The sequence below is a fragment of the Odocoileus virginianus genome, chromosome 3 (genome assembly GCF_023699985.2).
Source record: "Odocoileus virginianus isolate 20LAN1187 ecotype Illinois chromosome 3, Ovbor_1.2, whole genome shotgun sequence".
Taxonomy (NCBI): domain Eukaryota; kingdom Metazoa; phylum Chordata; class Mammalia; order Artiodactyla; family Cervidae; genus Odocoileus; species Odocoileus virginianus.
Window position 1 is genome coordinate 78,989,300 of NC_069676.1, and position 26,597 is coordinate 79,015,896.

Genomic DNA, 26,597 nt, shown 5'->3' on the forward strand with positions numbered 1-26,597 from the left:
CTTGACACATTTTTCACAGCAATCTACTGGTATTTTCTGCTCTATCCCTCAAGTCACCCAACATGATGATTTCCCAAGGGTCGTTTCCACATCACACTGAGAAACTTGGTTCTTGTTACCTGAATCTAGAAAGATCTTGGACTCTTGTCCAAGCACATTTTAATTTAACCTTTATTGCCACCCCTTTCAAAGAATATCTTCTAGGTATAAAAAATACAGTAACTTAACAATAAGATTTATGATGGTTAAAATCATGAAAGCAAAATTTTCAATAGTAACAATTTAAAAGTTGCTATATTTATTACAGTAAGGTTAAGCTTTGGCTCCCAAATTTCAAAAAATGAATTTAAACAAAAAGACTGCTCTCATTTGCCACAGTAAATATTTTCTTTATATATAAAACAGATTACCCATATCAAGATGATTTTGTTCTGCCAATAAATAATAAAACTAAAATAAAAATAAGTAAAGTTTAATTTTATGTTTTCTCATTATGTATTACTTTAACTAAGCTGAATGAATAAAATAAATGCATTTCAGTTTTCTAAAATCTGGGGCTCTGCTTTGCTTTTTCTTGCTTTTACAAATTAACGAATTCAGCATTAAAGTTGAAGAAATTGTAAAACACCAAGTAATTATAAAAGCATGTAAACATATTTAAGAAGAAATTTGTGAATAATACTTTTCTTTAAAATGAAAAGGAGATACTTTATAATGTGGTTAAAAATTGCAAATCTGTTTTTTTCTCCTCTTTAGATATTTTTTAACATATCTATTTAAATTAACTATATATTATTATATCTATTATATAATTTTTTTGTTTTACCTAGTACCCACTTCATAGAACATACAGAGTTTTCAGTGATATTGAAGTTAGCTCCAACTTTACTGAATTATAATGGACTTTGACCACATCTATAGGGTTGGGAAGATCCTCTGGAGAAAATAAAGGTACCCGCTTTAGTATTCTGGCCTGGAGCATTCCATGGACTGTATAATCCATGGGGTCACAAACAGTTAGAAAGACTGAGTGACTTTCACTTTCACAGGCTTTATGAATGTTCTCTGTTCTGTTTTATTGAGTAAATTACGATTTTATCATTATACTTTTATGATCAATTTTTAATCCAGGAAACAAAATATATTAGAGGTGCAAGACTAAATAGTCTACCCATTCTTGCAAAAATCTTTCATTGAACAATAATATGCTCATTTACTTAAAATTTTCCAGTCCAAAAAAAGGACAACCTGATTCACTGTACCTTTATTTTACCACATTTACTTTAGCTGTTGAAGTAAGTTGAATGGTGTCCCTTCAAAAGCAATGTCAGGGATCAAATCCTCAAACCTCTGAATGCTATTTTATTTGAAAAAAAGGGTCTTTTCAGACGTAGTTAAAGTTAAGGATCTTGAGAGGGATCATTGTATATCACATGGGTAGGTCTTAAATCCAATGCAAGTGTCTGTTTAACACATAGAAGAGAAGTCACGAACAGGACAGGAAAAGAGGATGTAAATGAGGAGGAAGAGATTGAAGTGATGTGGTCACAACCACAGGAGCCAACGAATGCTGACACCCACCAGGACCAAGAAGAGGAAAGGCAGGACTCTCCCCTAGAGCACTGAGAGACTCTGGCCCTCGTGACACCTTGGTTTCAGAACTCTGGCCTCCACAACTGTTAAGAGAATGAATGTGTGTCGTTTAAAGCCAATGGGGTAATGGTAATTTGTTACAGGAACTCTGGAAAACTAACACAGCTGTAGTCAAAGTGATTGGAGGAAAGGAAAGATTGAAATCAAGAAATGTGACTGACATAACTGTAATTTATACCAATCCAAGCGGATATAATTATCACATAGCTTGCATATCTTGTATATTTGCAAAGCACCATGTTCAGTTAATTTCTTTCTCTCTTTTTGCTTTATGATACTAAGGGGTGAGAATAATGGTATGTATTTTGATCACAACACAGATATTGAACCCTAACCCCATCTTAATCATTGCTGGGAAGAAAATAGAAGGATGAGTCACAGTCAAGCCTGAGTCACCAGTTCAGGGGGAGAAGCAATTCCAATGAACATCTAGTACATAATAAATAAACTCAAATCCTTATAAGAATAGAAACTATTATATCTCTGACCTCTATTCTATACCTGCTTTTATACTCACAGAAACATGGTGTATTTGAAAGGTATTAATGAAGATCCTGGCCTTCCCAGATGGCTCACTGGTAAAGAAACCACCCATGATGCAAGAGACCAGGGTTCGATCCCTACATCGGGAAGATACCCCGGAGAAGGAAATGGCTATCCTCTCCAGTATTCTTGCCTGGAGAATTCCATGAAGAGAGGAGGCTGGTGGGCTACAGTACATGGGGAAGCAAAGAGTAGGACACAACTGAGTGACTAACACTTTAATGAAGATGCTGTGATCTCAGAGAATGGACTCCTTCCCCAGTCATGCTAATCTCAGTTACCGGCTACAAAGAACATTTCTAACAGATATACAAATTGAGATTTGGGAAAAGAGACCTCAGAGTAGCAGCAGATGAGAAACACAGGACCTGAGATGAGTGTGAAAAGATGGATAGGTTCTGGAGATAAAAAAGGGAAAGGAAAGTATGCTCTAGACAGACAAATATGAAATTAAAGCTTTGAAGTGAGGCTGAGTGCAACGTGTATGACTTGGAACAGCAGTGACTGTTTGTCTCCAAGGGAGAAGAAACACGGGTGTGACGGGTCATAAAAGCTAGGCACAAAATGAAAGAATGTTTTTAAGAGACCAGCTTTCATTGGTTCCCTCATTTTCAGAATAAGAATAAACTAGTGTGAAGCAATAGTTCTGTCTCTCTGTCTCCTGCCACCCACCAAAGTGTTAAGGAGTACAGAAACTGAATGATCTATATACAGGAAATTGAAAAAAAGAAAAAACAAAAAAGCACAGTCTGAAAACTCAATTTACTTAAAAATATGCTAATCTCCTTCTTCTGTAACTCTATTAATCTTGAAGGTTAGACAACTTACTTGAGCATTCTGCTTAAAAAGTATCAGATCAAAGAATGGCATATCATGAGAACTTAACATGGATCAGAATTCTCAGTGGTTTCTTCATGATACTATAAATAAACCTTACTGCAAAACAAAGGGTTCTAATAGGTAAACATGCTAAATGTTAAAATTCTGGTTAAGGGGGATTTCCCTCGTGGTCCAGTGGCTAAGAGGTCAAGCTCCAATGCAGGGGGCCCAGGTTTGATCCCTAGTCAGGAAACTAGATACCTCATGTGCCACAAATAAGACCAAGTGCAGCAAAATAAATAAATATGTACACATTTTAAATCCTGGGGTGGGGGGCGCGTGGAATTCCTATTTATTCACTTACTGATCATTCTTATTTTAGCTTGTTTATATTCATTGTTTACTACCTGCACAAATCCTCCCACACATTTCTAAACACTAAATTATGGAATGAAACAGATTTCACAGGGCCTCGGTCTTAGACAGGTATCACAATGTCTTTTAAAAATCTCTAAAGCCTTAGTACAAACTTTTACATGATTTGAACAATGGTTTTTGTTTTTGAGAACTGGATTGTTCATTCTTTTTCAAGAGCCTCTAGTAAGTTCTCAAAACATATGATTTAACTTAGATAAGAAACACTGGAAATTTTCTCCTTTGAGATTTATGTTTAGAGTAGCAGAAAATTAGATGCAAAGCATGGAATGGATCTCTAAATCTTTGCTAATTCTATCAGTTGAAGATCTGTACTGGAAAAAAATTAGAAACAAAAAGGTGTATCCCATGAACACTATATCCGGGTGCTATTCAAAGACTTAAAAAGTCTCCCACCCACACAACTTGGAAAATAAAATTACTTGAAATGATGTCTGTGAGCTTATTAATGAGACTTGCAGTGATAACAATGCAATAAGAAGGAAGTCATTGTGCCAAAAAACCAAAACAAAACAAAATAAACTACAGGCCCTTTTTTATTTCCCTTGGAGTTCAAACCCTGGAAGCCAGTGGCCCAGCCTACATGCCTCCTTGACCTCTACCCATGCCCGGCTCTGGATAGTGGTTATTGTCATATTTGAGGCTTCTTAACATTACTGTTGCAGGGTCCATTCAGTAAGTACTAACAATCACTAAATTATCAGCTTTGTTAGGACACCATGCTTAAAGAACTACTAAACAAAATGTATTTGATTCTACTGCAATGAAAACAGAAAAACAAAAACCCATGTAATGACTTTTAACTACTGATTTAAGACCTTTAAAGCATCTTTAGGGCTCCCCAGGTGGCACAGTGGTAAAGAAGCCACCTGCCAGTGCAGGGGATGCAGGAGACCTGGGTTCGATCCCTGGGTTGGAAGGATCCCCTGGACAAGGAAATGGCAATCTACTCCAGCGGACTGCCACTCCAGTACTCTTGCCTGGAAAATTTCATGGACAGAGGAGATTGGCAGGCTGCACTCCATGGGGTCTCAAAGAGCTGGACAAGATTGAGCATGCATGTAAATCCATGGCTAATTCATTTCAATGTATAACAAAAACTACTGTAATTATGTAAAGTAATTAGCCTCCAACTAATAAAAATAAATGGAAGAAAAAAAAAAAAAGATTGAGCATGCACATATGCATGCAAAGCATATTTAAGATTCTCATTAAAATATTAATGCTATCCTTTTATTTATTTCTTAAGTTGGGAACTATATCTATCATCATTCCTCTTTATATCATACAGGGAAGAACTGTGTATGTTCTTGGGTTAACAACGCTTTAAAATCAGCATAACTTATTTTTTATTCAGTCATACAACAAATATTTATTAAGCATCCACCATGTACCAAACAATTATTCTAGCAGTTAGGCACTTAGTATTGAATAAAATAGATTAAAAAAAAATCCCCTCCCTCGGGGAGTTTATATTCAGGCTAGAGAGAAAAATAAGCAAAATACATAAACCATGCAGACAGTGCTAACGTTAAAAAATTAAGCAAAGCGGGGGATCATGACAGGTGGAGGTGTGACCATTTTAGAGAAAAAAAGGTCTTTCTGAGAAGGCATCTTTAGGTCAAGACATGAAGGATACGATGGCGCAGTCATGCAGATAACTTTTAGGAGAAGCTGTCAGATATTGGGTCTGTGAGTACAAAACCCTGCCCAAGACAGGGTGTGTCTGTTATATGGGAAATGGAGGAGAGGATGACTGTAGAGAAAATGTAGCCGGGGAGGCGATGAAGGGTGAAAATTACATCCAGTTTCAACCCTAAATCTACTGGAGGGTTGAAAGAGAGGTTCTAAAGTAGCCTAAGGTTGAGGAACGATGGGATCTCATGGCCTGGTAGGAGAATCACCCAGCCTCTCTGCTGAGAATGAACTGCAGAGAGGCTGAGGGTACCAAGAAGACAGCCACTGAGAAGGCTGCTACGTGACAGACCAAGAGAGGATGGCTTGGACAAGGGTCATCGTATACGAGATGGCAAGAGGTGACTATGTGCGGTATATTTTGAAGGAGATGCTAAAAGGGTCTGGTGAGAATGGAATGTAGTGGGAATCTTTAGGGTTGAGCCTGAAGATTTTGGATTGAGCCACAGACATGGAGAAGATTATAAGAGCAACTAGACTGAGGCAGACTGATGTTGAAGTTGAGACTCCAATATTTTGGCCACATGATGAGAAGAGCTGACTCATTTGCAAAGAATCTGATGTTGGGAAAGATTGAAGGCAGGAGGAGAAGGGGACAACAAAGGATGAGATGGTTGGATGGCATCACCGACTCAATGGACATGGGTTTGGGTAAACTCTGGGAGTTGGTGATGGACAGGGAGGCCTGGCGTGCTGCGGTTCAAGGGGTCGCAAAGAATCAGACACGACTGAGCGATTGAACTAAACTGAACTGAACTGAGATTGAGGCAGAATGTTTTTTGAAAAAGCAAATATTCGATAGGGATGAAGGCAGGTGAGAGGATTTTCATTTCGCTATTTTATTATTTTTAAAATGTCTACAAGGTCCATACATGACTAAGGTAATCAGATTATCATTTAAAATAATAGGCAAACTTTTGCACATTATTAGGTACAGCTTTGTAATACAGTTCATTCGGGTTTTCTGTAAGATGGTATGGAAAACCCAAACGAACTTTCTGGCCAGCCTTATATATGCATGACAAAAAAAAAAAACAAACTTGAATAACTATTGCTTTCACAGCTGAAAGAAATGGTATATGTGATCCTTACAGCAAGCTTTTATTAATCCATTTTATAGACAATGAAAATGAAACCTATAAAAGGAAAATACTTCATAGGTAGGAGGCAGCTTCCTAAGTGAATAAAAGGCAGTTTGCTGCAACGGAGTAAGCATAAGTTTCTCCAGAGAAATCTGAATTGAATCCTCCCTTTGTCAGTTGCTTACTGTGTAACCTTGGACATATTTCTTAGACTTTAAAATTAATTCAGTGCTTTCCCCTTTAATAGGAATATATATCTGTACATATATATATACACACATATATATACATACACATGTATTTAAATAGGAATATATAATTTAATTAGCTGTATTCCTTTATGGTGAAAATTAAATTAAATACTGTGCATAAAACACTCAGCACATTGCCTGACAAATAATCATAATCAAAATAACTACAAAAATATGGGAAATAACACTGATGATAATGAATGTAAAAACAACAGCTTAGAATCCCTGTGCTTATTATAGGGTAGACATCATATAGTAACTCTTTAATGTACCATATTCTATCCTTATAGCAAATCTTTAAGAAGATAGCTATATGTCTGAAGATAAAAAACACCTAAAGGCATCGGGCGTAGAGGGAGGTGAGGGGGGGATCGGGATGGGGAACACATGTAAATCCATGGCTGATTCATGTCAATGCATGACAAAACCCACTGCAATATTGTAAAGTAATTAGCCTCCAACTAATAAAAAAATTAAAAAAAAAAAATAAATAAATACAGTTCTGCAAAACAAAACAAAACAAAACAAAAATACCTAAATGCATAGGCTTAGGCCTTTAGGTCCACAGGTTTTACCCTGCCCATCATGAACAGGAAAATTCAGTGCTTTCCTGAGCCAACAAATTCCTGGAATATTAAATTAATACTTCTTCAATGCTCTATTTGTAATAAAATTTGGGGTGAAACTTTGGACAACAACAAAAAGGGATAAGGACAACTGGAGATGGCCCTAAAGATAAATACAGTCATAGCAAGGAAGACTAGACATTGAATAAGGCTTGAAATCTAAGCATACACAGATAGTGGGACAACATTTATTGGTCTCTTTTCCTGAAGTACATAGGTTGAAAATTAAAATATTTTGTGTTTATATAACTTTTACTCATTTTTGGTGATGGTTAAATTTTGTCTGTCAACTTGGGCTAGACTGGGGCACCCAGCTGCTTGGTCAAATACTAACCGAGATATTGTTGTGAAAGTATTTTGTCAATGTCATTAACATCTACAATCAGTTGGCTTTAAATAAAGCAGAATAACCTCCATAATATGAGTAGGCTTCAACAAATTAGCTCAAGGCCTTAACAGTAAAAACAGATTTCTCTGTGAAGAAAAACTTTTCCTCAAGACAAACAGAAATCCTGTAGAGTCTTCAGTTGGCCCTCATTATAGATTGCAAACTTGACAGCCCCACAATCACACTTTATTACTATTTTAGTTTACCTTAATAAAATATCAAATATAAAATAAGACAAATACTATCTACATATAATAGAAATTTAAATAACTATTTTTCTCACAATTTAACACCACTATCAAGTTTTTATAAAAAAAACCCTTTTTTTTAATTAAAAAAAGAAGCAAGCACTATTTGGTCTTTTCATCACTGTCTTAGTGAATTGACCAAAGCTAAATTTTTAGAAGCAGTTACTTCTTTCCTATTCCACTGAGAATCTACAAATAATGACTTCTTGCTATTCTTTAAAGATTGCAGCAAAAAACATTTTAGTTTTTAATATTTAAGCCATTCACTGCTCCAGGGGATCTTATTGACCCAGGGAATGAACCTGGGTCTCCTGCATTGCAGGCAGATTCTTTACAGTCTGAGTCACCAGGAAAGCCCATGTATTTGTGAACAAAGGATATACTTGATAAAATAATTAGTAAGTTTCCTTTATGCACTAGGGGAAAATAGGTATGCCTGTATAAAAAAGGAGAAAATGTGTAACAAATGTAAAGTGAAACAAAAATGAGGATGTGAAATTTTACTGTAGACTTCCAAGGAAATACAGTGCTAAGATCAAAATTAAAAAGCAACTCTTGTTCATTAGAGAATAATATGGGAAGATATGACTCCTTTTAAAATGCACAAATTGCAGAATAATTGAGCATAGTCTGCCATGGAGAATTAAATGCTACAAGAAAACAGAAAGGAGATCTAGAACAATCGGCAGCACAATTAAGAAAATCAGAAAGTCCACCATAAACAGAAGTAAAAGTAATGCTTTTGTTAGACTAAAATTGAGCATTTCAAAAGCTAGAGAAAACTACCTAATCACTGTGTTGTGTGGTTAGCTTCATATATATATATATATATATACACATACACACACATATATATATGGATATTAAAAAAATCCATTTGCAATGCAGGATACTTGGGTTCGATCCCTGGGTTGGGAAGATCCCCAGAAGGGAAAGGCTACGCACTCCAGTACTCTGGCCTAGAGAATTCCATGGATTGTATACTCCATGGGGTTGCAAAGAGAGAAGACTGAGCGACTTTCATCTTCACTTCCATGTATACATATATATATGTGTGTGTGTGTGTGTATTTGTTTTAAACTATATATATATAAAGTTTGTTTACAAAACTATGAATATAAATTTAATATCAATATATGCAGATGACACCACCCTTATGACAGAAAGTGAAGAAGAACTAAAGAGCCTCTTGATGAAAGTGAAAGGGGAGAGTGAAAAAGTTAGCTTAAAGCTCAACATTCAGAAAACTAAGATCATGGCATGCAGTCCCATCACTTCATGGCAAATAGATGTGCAAACAGTGGCTGATTTTATTTTTCTGGGCTCCAAAATTACTGAGGATGGTGACTGCAGATATGAAATTAAAAGATGCTTACTCCTTGGAAGGAAAGTTATGACCAACCTAGATAGCATATTAAAAAGCAGAGACATTACTTTGTCAAAAAAGGTCCATCTAGGCAAGGCTATGGTTTTTCCAGAAGTCATGTATGGATGTGAGAATTGGACTATAAAGAAAGCTGAGCGCTGAAGAACTGATGCCTTTGAACTGTGGTGTTGGAGAAGACTCTTGAGAATCCCTTGGACTACAAGGAGATCCAACCAGTTCATCCTAAAGGAGATCAGTCCTGGGTGTTCACTGGAAGGACTGATGTTGAAGCTGAAACTCTAATACTTTGGCCACTTGATGCAGAGAGCTGACTCATTTGAAAAGACCCTGATGCTGGGAAAGAATGAGGGCAGGAGGAGAAAGGGACAACAGAGGATGAGATGGTTGGATGGCACCACCGATTCAATGGACATGGGTTTGGGTGGACTCCGGGAGTTGGTGATGGGCAGGGAGGCCTGGTGTGCTGTGGTTCATGGGGTCGCAAAGAGTCGGACATGACTGAGCGACTGGACTGAACTGAATCTAAAACTATGTTACATCTTTATTACTGCTCAGGTGGCTCAGTGGTAAGGAATTTTCCTGCCAATGCAGGAGATCTAGGAGACACGGGTTCGATCCCTGGACTGGGAAGATCCCCTGGAGGAGGAAATGCCAACCCTCTCCAGTTTTTGCCCGGAGAATCTCATGGACAAATGAGCCTGGATGGCTACAGTCCTTGGGGTCACAAAGAATTGGTCATGGCTAAACATCTGAGCATGCAGCACTGCACTTCCTCAGTGGCCAAAATGATCATTTAAAGATTAAGCATATTAAAAGATTTAGAAGGAACTAGTAACTATGATGAAGCTCTGGTGTGCTGAATTACCACTACCTGCACCTCTGATGGGCATCAGAAAGGTCACAATAAATGTATTATAAACTACTGTATCCAGGCAATAATCTCTACCATTTGGAATCAGATGTTAATAGGCCACAAATACAGATGTACATTTAAGTAAATGATGAAATTTTAACTTTATAAATATACAAAGAACAGTATGGCATTTACAGTGTAGTATTTTAATAAAGCTGATTGCTAAAAAGATTTTCCTTTTACATTCATCTGAAAATTCCATTTTCTTCTAATATTCTTATTATATGAGCTAATTTAGTATAAATACTTATTTTATGTATTCAAAACTCAGTCTTTTTCTTTGATATTAAAAAACTGATATATGACAATTAAAACAATTAAAAATGTTCCCTTAGGCAATAGAAGAAAAAAAATCAAGTTTTGCTATTGAGTTGTTATGAATAAAAAACTAACTGGCAGTTCGATTAATTTTAGCAACTGATTTTTCATACAGCTACAAGATCTCAGCTGTGTCATTTTCTGACTGATTGATCCCATTCAGTAATATTTTCCATTTCCAGTCTTAATTTTTATAATGATTTAATTAATTATTGAGAAGAGGTAGTAAGAATACACAGAAGAACTATACAAAAAAATCTTAGTGACACAGATAAACATGATGGTGTGATCATTCACCTAAAGCCAGACATCTTGGAGTGCAAAGTCAAGTGGGCCTTAAGCAGCATCACTAGATGCTACTGGATGTGATGAAATTCCAGTTGAGCTATTTCAAATCCTAAAAGAGGATGCTGTTAAATGCTGCATTCGATATGCCAGCAAAATGTGGAAAACTCAGCAGTGACCATAGGACTGGAAAAGGTCAGTTTTCATTCCAATCCCAAAGAAGGGCAATACCAAAGAATGTTCAAACTACTGTACAATTGCACTCATTTCACATGCTAGCAAAAAATGTGCAAAATTCTCCAAGCTAGGCTATAACAGTACATGAACAGAAACTTCAAGATGTCCAACCTGGATTTAGAAAAGGCAGAGGAATGAGAGATAAAATTGCCAATATCTGTCAGCTCATTGAAAGAGCAAGACAATTCCAGAAAAACATCTACTTATGTTTCACTGATCATGTTAAAGCCTTTGACTTTGTTGATCACAACTAACTGGAAAATTCTTAGAGATGGGAATACCAGGTCACCTTACCTGCCTCCTGATAAACCTGTATGCAGGTTAAGAAGTAACAGTTAGAACCAGACATGGAACAATGGACTGGTTCAATACTGGGAAAGAAATATGCCAAGGCTGTATATTGTAACCCTGCTTGTTTAACTTATATGCAGAGTACATCATGCAAAATGTCAGGCTAGATAAAGCACAAACTGGAATCAAGATTGCCAGGAGAAACATCAATAACCCAGATATGCAGATAACGCCACCCTTACAGCAGAGAGAAAAGAAAAAATAAAGAGCCTCTTGATGAAGGTGGAACAGGAGAGTGAAAAAGCGGGCTTAAAACAACATTCAGAACAACAAAAACATCATGGCATCCGGTCCCATCAGTTCAGTTCAGTTCAGTCCAGTCGATCAGTCATGTCTGACTCTTTGTGACCCCATGGACTGCAGCATGCCAGGCCTCCCTGTCCATCACCAAATCCTGGAGTTTACTCAAACTCATGTCCATTGAGTTGGTGATGCCATCCAACCATCTCATCCTCTGTCATCCCCTTCTCCTCCTGCCTTCAAATCTTTCCCAGCATCAGGGTCTTTTCAAATGAGTCAGTTCATCACATCAGGTGGCCAAAGTATTGGAGTTTCAGCTTCAACATCAAACCTTCCAATGAACACCCAGGACTGATCTCCTTTAGGATGGACTGGTTGGATCTCCTTGCAGTCCAAGGGACTCTCAAGAGTCTCCTCCAATTCCACAGTACAGAAGCATCAATTCTCCGGTCCCATCACTTCATGGTATATTGATGGGGAAACCATGGAAACAATGACAGACTTTATATTTTGGGTCTTCAAAATCATTGCAGATGGTAAATGCAGCTATGAAATTAAAATACATTAGCTCCCAGGAAGAAAAGCTATGACAAACCTAACAGCATATTAAAAAGCAGACATTACTTTGCCCACAAAGGTCTGCATAGTCAAAGCCATGGTTTTTTCCGTAGTCTTGTATGGATGTGAGATCTGGACCATAAACAAGGCTGAGCATCAAAGAATTGATGCTTTTGAACTGTGGTGCTGGAAAAGACTCTTGAGAGTCCCTTGGACTGCAAGGAGATCAAACCAGTCCATCCTAAAGGAGATCAGCCCTGAATATTCATTGGAGAGACTGATGCTGAGGCTGAAGCTTCAATACTGTGGCCCCCTTAAATGAAGTGCTGACTCATTAGAGAAGACCCTGATGCTGAGAAAGATTCAAAGCAGGAGGAGAAGGGGATGACAGAGGATGAGATGGCTGGATGGCATCACCAACTCAATGGATTGAGTTTGAGCAAGCTCTGGGAGATGGTGAAGGACAGGGAACCCTGGAGTGATGTCATCCATGGGGTTGCAAAGAGTTAGACATGAGTGTATGACTGAACAACAAGAATTAATTTGATGAAAAAATGGTATTTCTAGAGAGGTAAAATAATAGTTTCTAAGTCAAAACAAAGAGAAATGAAGACATTTATATGACAGCAAGCTGAATTTGATAGACCTAATAGTTAATAAATTACATTTATACAGATTAGTTCATTTGTAGCAGTTAACTTTCTAATGTAAATGTCTTAATTTCTTAAAAGACACAGACAAAAGCATTAGTGTAATCAATTTATCAAGTCTCTCCTATGAAATTTAATAAAAGATAAATGAAAATTGGATTTGTGCAAAATGGGAGAAGCATCCACTGACTTAACTTTATTAAAGAGTGTTATTAAAGTTATAAACTGATCTGTATTTTACACTAACATACACACACAAACACTTAATATTTGCACATCTTTGTTTTGAAGGCCTATTTTTCAGACCACTGTGTGGTGAATAGAGCAACACAGTTCTGACACTAAAAGTGAATAGCTGATATTGCAATAGCTGAAGAAAATTTTGAGAGAGTTACCAAAATTATTTGAGGAACAGCAATATAATTGGAGTACATATATCACCTCTTAATATGAGTCATTTGGAAGTACAATATCTGTTATGGTTGCTGCAAAAATATGAATCTCATTAGTTTATAATTAGATCTTGGGATATAACCTAGTCTGACAGAATTTCTTGTATAGTTCATTTGTGTTTTTATACTCAATGATAAGATGTTTAAATACCTGAACATAAGATTCAACTAAGATAAATAAAAAGAAACTTCTGGTAGTTACAGAAACAGGTGTTAGGTGAAACTGCCCTAGTAACTCAGATGCTACAAATATGTTGCTCTGGGCTAATGCATCCCATCAGAACATTTGGAGACAAAAATAATGAACAAATGGATCCTCCATATTCAATATGGGGATACATCCCCATGAGGAGTAATGCAGATGTGACTTTTTTTTTTTGCATCCCCTCTATAACTCAACACACACAAAAAAGCTGTTACTAGGCACTTGCTTTTTGCATGACAATTTAGAGGTTCAAATAAGAGAAATTAGGCATATTTGAAAAAAGACTAAAGAAACAGTGATGCATAAAAATATTATAAATAAAAAATATTGTAAATAGAATTATTTGGGAAGAGAGTGGAGGGATCAGTTGTCTGTTTCAATGCTGGCAGTCATAATAATACTAACTATAAGGCAAACAAAATATGGTCTATTGTAAAGAAAGAAGCCCAGATCATTTTGTAGAATTACAACACAAGTAACACATTCTCAAATATCTCATTAATTTTCTCAGAGTTATAATGTCTCTATTTTTTATCTGTTAGTCCAGAGAGAAATCTATTATTTCTGTAAAATATATTCTGGACAATGAGAACTTGTCATGATTATTGAATTATAATTAATCAGTTCTATGTACTTTGGGGTAATAATAACTTAGATTTATTACATAAATCTCTACTTTGCAAGCATTTAATAAACAGTATCATTCAGTCACAGTCCACTAGGCACCTGTATATTTAGATAAACCATATACATATTTTTAAAATAATAATTTTAACTTATAATTCACATTTTAACATCTAGTGATCAGGAACCTGTGATGCTCTGGCAGCAATAAACACTTCCATTTACTTTATTATTTCTTCTACTGTTGAACTTTCAGGAGTTGCAGATCTCCTACTAGAAATATCTGAATTATTTAATTTAAAGAAACTAAAGTATGTATTTTAAAAAGTCACTGTCCAATTATACTGTGAATCTGAAGGAAGAACGTGAAACTGATAAAGATATCATATGGGGACATATAAAACTTTAACATAGGTATAATTACTGGGTCAAACAAATGACTGGGTTTCACTGATAATTTAAATAGAATGAAGAAATAACAGGAAAGAAAGACAAAGAAGGATCACAAAGGATAAATTAAGGAAGTCTGAATCTAGAAAAGATCATTGTAGATAAACTGTTGGTGGCAGGAGATGAAAGCAAAAACAGAGAATATTAATAATCTATTAAATATATTATGCATAATATTTTAAAGACATTTTGCTAAAATACACATATGAATAGAATGATAAATATTTAATTATAAAATTATTGAAAAAATTAGGGGTAAGTAGTAGCAACAAAGGACTAAACAATCACAATCCACTTTCCACAATTATTCATAGTCTCTATGTAATCAGGCCTTTACAAACCTCATAATACCTCATCAAAAGTTTGAATAGAACTACATAATTATATTTTTATTATATATTTTGATAAAATTAAAGGAATAACATTTGGTTCCCAGTGGCAGTTTAATGTAAAAGGAATGTCTGCTTTATTAAATGCAAATCTTAATGTAATATGCATGTGAAATTATTTAAGATATTATTTAAGAATACATTTGCTCTATTCTAATTGTCTATGCTAAAATCACACAAAAATTCTGGTCATATCTGAAAAAAATATTTTTAAAGCATAATTTAAAGTCTATGCTGTTCAGATCACTCTCAAGTTAAATATTTGGGCGGGGGAAGTATTCAGTTGCATTTACAAAAGAATTTCTGAATAATCAGAGAAAGTATTGAATTAATTTAAAACAAGAAAATTATACCAAGAAATATTTGTATTTTAAATGTTATTTATATTAAGTTACAATTAATCTTCATCATGCAAAAATAATAATTCTTTTGCAAAGTCACCAAAATTGCTTGGCAGGCAACATAACAAGGAATGGGGTATAAGAATACTAGAGGAATGAGACGGGATTAGAAAGCATGGGCTCACATGGACTGGTACTCACAGAAAGAAAAAATTCAACTGAGGCTGAGAAATGGTCTTTGAGCAAGGCTGTCAACACTAAAGCCTCAAGTTAGGGCAAAAAAGTCAGAAACCAGGCAGTGGAAACTCACAACAACACATAAGTCTGCTACTGAGTCATATGTTTGGGTTGCTCCTAAAAATAGGCTATATAATACTGACTAGAGTAGGAGAAAATTATAGAGAGTTCTTATCTAAATCAGGTTACAAACTATCTAGCAATATTATGAAAATGAAACATTAATTGAGAATTTACCTTATTCTGTGATCCCATTTCAAGACAGTGATAATGAGCATAATGCAAAATGGTACTTTTGAAGTTTACCAAAGATATTTGTAAGATGTCTATTTTACTTTCTTTCATTGAATTTTGACCTTCTGAACTACTTTTACAGGTAAAAATCCCTATCCAGTTTTAGAAGAAGGTAGAAATCAAGAAGTCTTCCACCAACTGAAATAAGTTAGGTCTCTGAATTGAAAAGACCCTATCCTGTATCCAAGCTCCAAATAACAGGGCTACATTTCACATTTTCTATAAAGTCAAGTCCCATTTTTGTCCATTAGTTTCAGTAACCATTTCTTGCTCATATCTCTCAGGCCTAACTCCCTTAAACTGCCTAAGACAGACTCTGGTGCAAAGGTCTGATCTTTGTCTTCCAACCAACCTCTGACCCCTCCACCTTAAGACATCATCTGTTTTTCCTGATGTTGCTGTCTGCTAGCCCTGGCCTTTTATTACTTGCTAACCAGATTGGCTGTGGTGCTGACTTTCTTCTTATAAACACACCATTGACATTCCTCACAGATTTTAGTTCCAATCTCAGCCTTTACTTGATAAATGCTGATCAGACAAATGAGGAGCAAAATCATGATGCCAAGTGTTGGTATCATTAGATTATAACTACAGAAATTATTTTCTTAAAGTGAGTATTTGAGGCAACAACATGATTTTTATCCTGAAACTTATATGAATATCATGTTCAATATCAATCAGATATGTGATAATGCAATATTCTATCATGGCAAGTCATATTTCTGAAGGTATGTTTTACCACTTTCTTCTTTTTCCTTTCAGTCTCCTCACTTTATTATTTTTCTGCATTTTATCATTTCAGTTTTTCTCCCCATTTTATTACTTATTGGCACATTTCTCAATGTTTTAATATTCCAATTTTCCTTATTCTTTCATACTGATGTGTTCTGTGTATGATTTCCTCTGTGACAGTTCATTTTTAGTTATTTTCTCTTTTTACTTTAAACTCATCACCATGTCATTTAGTCTGGGACAGCATAATGGATTCAAGAAATAAAGTATATTAAACTGTGCCAGGTTTCTGGTTGAATCCTGAACAAATACATCTCTATTAAAGGTCTTAAACAGGAATAATTTTTATAGCATAGCAACGTTACCTGCTGAAGTGGGCTCTTCTTCATCTGATGCTATGATAGAGAAAGAGAAAAGGAGGGGGAAAAAAAAGAGAGGTGGGAGGAGGTGAGAGGGAGAGAGAAGGGGAGAAAGAGAGAGAAATTAAGATTGAATATATTTCACATTTCTAAATAATAACTAAAAGTCTGACTTGAAATTTTGTGTATACATTAAAAAGTTGTCATTAGATAATTAGATAAATGGATGCACATTTTAAATTAACAGTTAAGTACTCCCATACTTAAAAATAATCATTAGAAAAGAACACTCAGTTGTTTCAATTTGAATTTTCTGTCCTTTTGCAAGCAAGGTTGATTTTTTTTTTTTGGTCTGAGTGCAAATTATATTATAAATAATATTGTTTAAAGTATAAGTTACAAGTTACATATAAATACCCCAACCATCACCACTTCATGGAAATTTTCTATTAGCAAAGAGGAATTAAGAGGTACTGTTGACTGTCAAAACTTTTGCTTCATGAGGTAGAAATTATATTAAAAAAAGGAATTATTAAACCTTAGAGTAATTTAGAACCACTCAGTGTTGATTAAACAGAGAGCTTCACTCTTTCTCTTGCCCCATCACATTCACACACAAATACACTGAACTCACGAGTATCACACACTTCAAGATTCACTAGTGGTGGTTCCGTGGTGAAACCACAGGATCCTGCAATTTAAAGGTTGATCCCAAGTGATTCTGACACAAGCGTTCTACCGCTCATGCATGAATATTACAAAAGGAAAGATCACATTATGAAAACCACTTTCTGCTAAAGCAGTGGTTCATAGCTCCACATCTATACAAGAAGGCCAAACTCTGGGCCCCATTTCAAGCCAATTAAGCCAGAGTCTCTTTCAATGGTAGTAATTTGGAGCCAGAATTGAGATAGGACTAGGTAATATCATTATAATGTTATGATTATATTGGAGCTACAATTCAAATTGTTAATCATTTTGATTTGCTTTTTAAAAGGGAGACACTTTTGAGAACAGCACAACTCCAAGGGTAATAATCCACTGTGTTCGTGGGGGATGGAGCTGCGAGAGTGCAAGAGTGAAGCTGCAAGGGTGAAACAGCTTCACGATTTTGCCTAGAATTCACGTTTTACCTTTATACTAACAGACATGCTCTGTGAGAAGATATTTCTGCTCTGTGCACAAGTGCAACTTAATCAGAATACTACTGTTGAATTATATGACTCTAGCCAATACTACTTCATTGGATTTATGAAGTTTTAAAATAAAAATTTACTCAGCTGAATTGCTTATAAAAGACCTTTGTTCCCAGGTGATTCGTTCATCAAGGCACCACTGTGTAACTAGGCAGAGTTCTCCACTCTTTCCCGTTAGGGTTACATCTGCACAGGGTACACATCAGACAAGCTTACTTTGTGTCCTGACAGTATTTACCTCTCACACTGTTTGGCTTGTCTCCTTGGCACCAAAAAAAAAAAAAAAAAAAAGAAAGAAAAAGAAAAATCAAGAGTGCAAACACACTTGGCACGCGTGGTGTAGGGAACATAAATTTTTAAAAGCTCTTTGCTGCTTTATCATGTCCCAAATACATCACGACATGTTCAAAGAGGAAAACCTTCAGTAGCTTCCAGGAATTCCCTTTTAGGAAAATACCACAGGGGCTTAAAGAAGTGTTGACTTTTATGGGTCATTGTTAGTAAAAGTCTGGAGATTCAAAAGGAACAACAACCAAAAAGTTTATAGCAGGTCACTTTGTATGTGAACTGAATTTATAAAAGAAACAAGGAGATGAAATATACTCTTATTTGATAGATGAAGAGACAGAGGTTCCTGGTGATAGAACAATTTGTCTAAGGTCAATTTGAATTTGAGCTCATGTGATTTGAAAACCACTTTTTCCACTGTGCCTTACTTTTTCACAAAGTGCTGATTTAGTATCCACTAAAATAGAAAAGTAAACAGGAGAAGGAATCAAGAAATAAGGATTGATTATAACCATGATAACATTCCTTGGTCTTAGCCTAAGGGAAAAAACAAAAACTGGATATAAGGGCTGCAAGAGAAATATCTTTAAGAAATGAAGTGCTGTCTTAGAAACTTTTTCAAGTCCCTTATAATCCAGGAACAGGCAAAGACAGCTTAGAGTCTGCCTAGGTGGTTAAACAAAACATCCTAAGCCTGTAATGCCTAAGAAAGGAGATCAAACGTACTAAGATTTTACTTCTTCATTATATAAGGAGAAGCAAGAAATTTTAGGAAAGAACTAGCAAGTACAGAAGTAAAGACAATTCTAAACTTACAGAAGTAATAGCAATTAGTCTTAAAAGCAAAGTCTCTGGGGCAAACAGAGCACTAACCTACACTTGAGACTATAATACCTGAAAGAAGGTTTGTAACAAATTAACAATGTTAGAATCAGCAGGTACACAAGTCTGCATGCAACTCTATTTCCACAAAACATCTCCATAGTCGTGGTTTCTCATAACGTGCAGATGTAACTATATTCATACTATTAACCAATATGCATATTATTAAAACAACCTATATACTCACAGTCACATATGGGTTAGGATTGGTATTAATTCACTATTTCAGTTATCACTGGCAAAGATGGCTTTGCAGACGAACTCCTTACCAAACAAACCACCATGAACTATAAACAGGTGGCAGCAAGGCCCCCAGGAGTACAACCAAAACTCTAAATGGGCATTAGTGGCCTATTTAGTGACATTTAAGTGAAATTAAGGATCACAGAAGTAATGTTATGATATCCAATGAGTCCTTACTTTTTCTATTTGCTTCTTGGAATTCATGAATCAGTAAGTCAAATATACACAAACACACACGTTTTTGTCACATGCAAGTTCCTCTAATCCTGGAAATTAAAAACACATGCACCAAGAAAAATAAAAATTAAAAACTCTGTATTTGTTCTCCCTGGTCACATTATAGATGGATGTACTGAAATTACGGTAATAGTAGGAAAACATAGAGTAAATGTATATATTTAATATAGAGAAGCTAACACAGTGTGTGGACCACAACAAACTCTGGAAAATTCTTAAAGAGATGGGAATACCAGACCACCTGACTGCCTCCTGAGAAGCTGTATGCAGGTCAGGAAGCAACAGTTAGAACTGGGCATGGAACAACAGACTAGTTCCAAATAGGAAAAGGAGTATGTCAAGGCTGTATATTGTCACCCTGCTTATTTAACTTATATGTAGAGTTCATCATGAGAAACGCTGGGCTGGATGAAGCACAAGCTGGGATCAAGGTTGCCGGGAGAAATAGCAATAACCTCAGATATGCAGATGACACCACCCTTATGGTAGAAAGCAAAGAAGAACTAAAGAGCCTCTTGATGAAAGTGAAAGAGGAGAGTAAAAACGTTGGCTTAAAGCTCAACATTCAGAAAACTAAGATCATGGCATCTGGTCCCATCACTTCATGGCAAATAGATGGAGAAACAGTGGAAACAGTGGCTGACTTTATTTTTTGGGCTCCAAAATCACTGCAGATGGTGATTGCAGCCAAGAAAATAAAAGACACTTTCTCCTTGGAAGAGAAGCTATGACCAACCTAGACAGCATATTAAAAAGCAGAGAGACATTACTTTACAAACAAAGGTCCGTCTAGTCAAAGTTTTGGTTTTTCCAGTAGGCATGTATGGATGTGAGAGTTGGGCTATAAAGAAAGGTGAGCACTGAAGAACTGATGCTTTTGAACTGTGGTGTTGGAGAAGACTCTTCAGAGTCCCTTGGACTGCAAGGAGATCCAAGAAATTCATCCTAAAGGACATCAGTCCTGAATTGTAAGGACTGATGTTGAAGCTGAAACACCAATACTTTGGCCAACTGATGTGAGGAACTGACTCAACTGAAAAGACCCTGATGCTGGGAAAGATTGAGGGCAGGAGGAGAAGGGGACAACAGGGGATGAGACGGTTGGATGGCATCACCGGCTCAATGGACATGAGTCTGAGTTAACTCTGAGAGTTGGTGATGGATAGGGAGGCCTGGCGTGCTGCAGTCCATGCGGTCACAAAGAGTCGGACATGACTGAGCGACTGAACTGAACTGCACTGGACCCAGTGTGGCCCTCTCATTGCCATAACAGAATCGCCTGGGGTTTTGTTAAAATGTCCTAGAGGATTTGACATTTGGGTGTTTGGATTTGAATTCTGGCTAACAGCCCAGGTTTTGGCATTTTTTAAAAAACTGATCATGTGCCTGTTATGAACACTCAGTTTGAGAATGATGGCTCTACCCATAAAGTTTGCTACAGAGCAATGAGCTCAGTTGCTGAAAGTGCAGAAGTAAATTAGCAGGCTTGCAGAAAACCCTCTTCAGTGTACACTCTGGTTGTTCAGCGGCTTTCAACACTTTCTCTTGTAATATGTTCAGGTTTATTTGGCTTTCTCACTATCAGTGCTTTGGGGGTGATGACTCGCCCTTCAAATTTAGAAAGAAAGTCTGTATCTCAGAACAAAGTAAATAGCTTCCCTTTTCCTACCCACAGTTATTGGTCTAGGTAAGTATATGATCCTTTTGGGGACAGTAATAGGTGAGGACAGATTTGTGTTTGGGCAAGAAGAAGCTCTTGGAATTTACTTCCTTCTGAGAAAGTGTCTGCTAATAACCCTCTCTCTCCCACCTGTTTAGATACAGACAAGCAAGTCTATGACCCCAGAAGCAAGTTGACAGACATCTTGCAACCAAGATGGAAGCTGGCTTTAGAAAGAAGCCAATTCTCAAAAGACTAAGTAGATAAACAAAAGGAAATCAGATTACTGATGATATTATGGAGCCATTGAATCATACCTTGATATCACTCTAGACTTCTAGCTTTGAGGAACAATACTAGCACTTTATTGTTTATCTAGTTTTAATTGAGCTTTCTTGTACTTGCGAGTAATAGCACTCTACTGCAATGGAACATAGTTTTGCTGTTCCCATTCAAAATATATTTGAATGCCTAAGAAATTAATTGTCTCTGAAGGAGGCAACAAAGCTCTGTCTAGTCAAGGCTATGATTTTTCCAGTAGTTATGCATGGATGTGAGAGTTGGACAGTAAAGAAAGCTGAGCACCGAAGAACTGATGCTTTTATACTGTACTGTTGGAGAAGACTCCAGAGTCCCTCGGACTGCAAGGAGATCCAACCAGCCCTTCCTAAAGGAAATCAGTCCTGGATATTCATTGGAAGGACTGATGTTGAAGCGGAGACTCCAATATTTTGGCCACCTGATACAAAGAGCTGACTCATTTGAAAAGACCCTGATGCTGGGAAAGATTGAAGGTGGGAGGAGAAGGGGACGACAGAGGATGAGATGGTTGGATGGCATCACCGACTCAATGGACATGAGTTTGAGTAAACTTTGGGAGTTGGAGATGGACAGGGAGGCCTGGCGTGCTGCAGTCCATGGGGTCGCAAAGAGTCGGATATGACTGAGCAACTGAACTGAACTGAACTGAGGGAGATAAGACTGGGAATATATACAGTTCCGGACTGTACTTCAGAGGACAGGTGGGCTTTCTGCAAATATTTATTTTTTCATGGAGTTTACCACCACAGTTTGATACAATGAATCTATTTCTCTAATTTCAAAGTTGGTCACAAACTTTTCAGTGTAGTCTGGCAGTGAACATGTTCATGAACTGAACTGGTGCTTGATCAAAGAAGAATGCATTCTACAGTTTTTTCTTCCCTTCCTTCTTTCCTTCTCCTTCCCTTTCTCCTTTGCTCATAGGATCAACTGTCAAATACAATAACTACCCACTGAGCCGTGTATTGCCCTCATATACATGTGCTATTAAAACACACATACTTCTTCATTGGGCAGGCTCTAATTTCTATGTGGTCTCAACAATTCTTATATCTCCTGCTTTTGTTGTTGCTGTTGTTGTTGTTTTTCTTATCCTTGGGTGTTTTAAGTACACTTTCAAAACATGGAAATTCTACCCATTTAAAACAATTATATACACAGCACGGCTCACCATCAAATTGGAAAAGCTCATTACAAAATACATAAAATACGCTTCTTAGCAATGATAATTTATTTTACAATGACATGTTACTCAGTTCATATTGATTTATGGATCATTTTGTCTGCTATACTATAAAACTAGTTAATTATGCACTGAACATGCTTTGCAAATATAGAATTATCTATGTAATCCACTATTTCCATGAGCAAAGCAACAAGAAATATGTATTTTTGTACTTTCACAACATCTTAGAATGTTTTTATTCAATTGCAGTAATGCAAAAATAACAATGATGTTATGTATGCAAGATTATTCATGCCTGCCCAGATGTTAAATGCTATAAATGTGTGTGTGTATGTGTGTGTGGGTGTGATTACTAAGGCAAAGTAGAGTAAATTACCATTTAAAATTTGTGAATTCAGTCATTTAAATAAGTTGTGGAGCTGCCTCTGGAAGTGTTCAGAGAAGTATTTAGAGGGAGGTTTTGGTTTATAAAATCTTTGTTTTATTGTTTGTTGGTTTGCTTGCTTTTGGCCAATGGCCCAATGAGGATGTGCATCAGGACTTAAAAGCTGTTAGTACTTTGTTAAAGTATGAAGAGAAGTGTTACTCTCTCCTGGCGAAAGACTTCAGACAGCATACTATGTGGTCAATTCCCCACCCTGAGAACTGCAGAATAATTGGGCCACAGTGAAGAGCAGTAGACACTGCATAGAAGATGTTTAGAGAATTACAAAGTTTTCTCTATCAGTCTTCTACATGAAATTTGATTCTTGTGCTAGATTTGGAGGATGGCATTTATTTGAACACAGTTAATAATGTGCAATACATAAAATATAATTATCTACACATGTGGTTCATGTTTACTAGTCTCTGCCATTAGACTAGGAGTTTCATGAGGGCAAGGATGTGCCTCTTTTGCTCACTCTTATGACTACAGTTTTTAGACTAGTACCTATAACACAGCAAGGCTCAAATATTTATCAAAAGAAAGAAAGAAATTATGAATAAATACTTAATTTGGTCTTCTGTGTTACTCAATAAAATTTAGCTACTTCATTATGTAACCTTAGTACACTTACCAAAGACAACACCTTAAATGTCATCTATATTTTAGTTAGATAAAGTTATACATGCATGCGTGTGTGCTCATTCACTTCACTTAAGTCCAAATCTTTGTGACCCAATGGACTGTAGCCCGTCAGGCTCCTCTGTCCATGGGGATTCTCCAAGCAAGAATGCTGGTGTGAGTTGCCATGCCCTCCTCCAAAGGATTTCCTGACCTAGGGATCGAACCAGCGCCTCTTATTGTCGCCTGAATTGGCAGGCAGGTTCTTCACCACTAGCGCCACCTGGGAAGCTCCAAAGTTATATGTAATTATACGTAATAATTATATCATTAAATATAGTCATATAAATCATATTTTCTTTCTTGGGGCAGGAGAGAAAAGGAATAACAATTGAAAATACAATGCTCTAATAACCATTTGATCATCTCATGAAAATACAAATCTGTGATTTTAAATTAAAAAGCACCGAACTACAGCTTATTAATTTAATAGATTCATTAAAACAGAAACACCAAATTCACTCTCTAAAGTTGACTAGTAATAGAGCTCACATGAGTTTTATAAACTACTTATATAGTGAAAATCACCTTAACAGCAATTAGCAATGCATTTGTGATTTCTCAGTTTAGAAGGAGGTACAAATGGGGAAAATAATAAAGAGTGAATGAAAGCTTTGGTTTCATGTTTTTCCTACTGAGTAAAAAAACATGTAATTTCCAATGTATTCCCAGAGTACTGGGTAGCAGGAAGTAAGTAGACTATATTCATATCCCAGGTAGTATTAAAGAGACTTTGGAGACATAATTAGGACATATTATGCTACTTAAAGGAATCACTAAAAAGATCTTTAAGCTAGGTTATTTGACATTATAAAAATCTATAATTCAATATTTCATGTATCTATACAACTGTCCTCAAATATCCTTTGTTTATTCAATGTGCCCTCCCTCATATTTGAATTCATCTCACTATAGACTGAATGCAAATCTTACTACCCTCAATTCTTTAGTATTTATTTCAGTTTTCAGATTTAGTTGCCTCTTTAAAGTTCCCACTAGCTTTTAAACTATAACCTAAAGCCAGTTCTAATCAAAATGGCAATAGTATTTTTCAGTCTTGGTCCAGAGTTGGGCATTTTCCATGATCCTTCTTTCGAGGGGAGCAGTTATGTTTTAATTTTGTACAGTGCATATATTTACTACTAAGCAAATATTTCTGAAAAGCTATCCAGTTTTAGTGATGAGAAAATGAAGTCCAGTTAGTGACTGGGAGTCATGTAAAAAGCAAATCGGAAATTAAACCTATGGTAGCCTAAGAAAATTCATGAACCAATAGAAGAAACTTGTGAAGGATAAAGCAGATCTGGAGTTAATATAAATGATTGATCACATTTATTAACTTCCAATAAAATTAATTTATAATTGTTTGAAAATTTAATACAGGAGAGGGGGGAATAGGCCTGGAAAGAAGAATGCTATTTAATGTGACATTTGAATTAATTCTAATGAGATGGATAAAACTGGAGCCCATTATACAGAGTGAAGTAAGCCAGAAAGATAAACACCAATACAGTATACTAACGCATATATATGGAATTCAGAAAGATGGTAACGATAACCCCATATGCAAGACAGAAAAAGAGACACAGATGTATAGAACAGACTTTTGGACTCCATGGGAGAAGGCGAGGATGGGATGATCTGAGAGAACAGCATCAAACCATGTATATTATCTAGGGTGAAACAGATCACCAGCCCAGGTTGGATGCATGAGACAAGTGCTCGGGCCTGGTGCACTGGGACGACCCAGAGGGATGGGGTGGGGAGGGAGGTGGGAGGGGGGATCGGGATGGGGAACACATGTAAATCCATGGCTGATTCATGTCAATGTATGCATTGACTACAATATTGTAAAGTAATTAGTCTCCAACTAATAAAAATAAGTAGTAAAAAACTGTGACAGGAAAGTCATGCAGGTGAGGTCACTGGCTTATCATATGTGAATTTCAGATGGTTACAGCATCTACATTGCTCTGTTTCACAGCAACTGACAGAAGTAAGCTAATGTCACCAGGCTCAAGTTCTACGGATTTCTGCTTTATTTATGTATGGGCAACCGGTCAATTCAACCTCAATTCACTCCTATAATTCTGGACAAATGAGCTAATCTAAAAAGTAAATCTATTAAAACCAAAAGAACCAAAAAAGTAATGCATAAGTCAGCAAGACTGGGACAAATCTCACAGAAACATCCACTTAAGGAAACCACAGAATCGTAGCACATAAAATGTTAATGTCAGAAGAGATTTTGTGATTCAGGAGTTGGAAAAAAAAAAAAAAGAATTGTTATAATGGGTTAAGATTTGCATTATAAGATAGAAATGTATTTATTAAATTATCTAAATTATCAACTAAAACTCAACATAAACTGCACTTTAAAGTAAAAATAATGGAATATCAGATTGTATATCTATATAAAAATATATGTTAGTTCAGTTCAGTTGCTCAGTCATGTCCAACTCTTTGCAACCCCATGAACCACAGCATGCCAGGCCTCCCTGTCTATCACCAACTCTCAGAGTTTACCCAAACTCATGTCCATTGAGTTGGTGATGCCATCCAACCATCTCATCCTGTGTCATCCCCTTCTCCTCCTGCCCTCAATCTTTCCCAGCATCAAGGTCTTTTCAAATGAGTCAGGTCTTGTAATTATGATTAAATATTTATATCATAAAAGTAAAAAGAGGATTATGTAATAATATGATATTCTTTAACTT

General features: G+C 36.2%; 1 protein-coding gene across 2 annotated transcripts in view; it reads right to left on the reverse strand.

Moving 5' to 3' along the window:
- EDIL3 (EGF like repeats and discoidin domains 3) overlaps positions 1–26,597 on the reverse strand; it is a 457,653-nt gene that overhangs the window by 282,690 nt on the left and 148,366 nt on the right. Inside the window, exon 3 of one of the 2 annotated variants that reach the window (XM_070465778.1) lies at positions 16,769–16,798. The exons of the other annotated variant lie outside the window; for it this stretch is intronic. Within the exon in view, the coding sequence (XP_070321879.1) occupies positions 16,769–16,798 (30 nt within the window). The remainder of the gene's footprint in view (positions 1–16,768; positions 16,799–26,597) is intronic. 2 annotated transcript variants of the gene reach the window in all.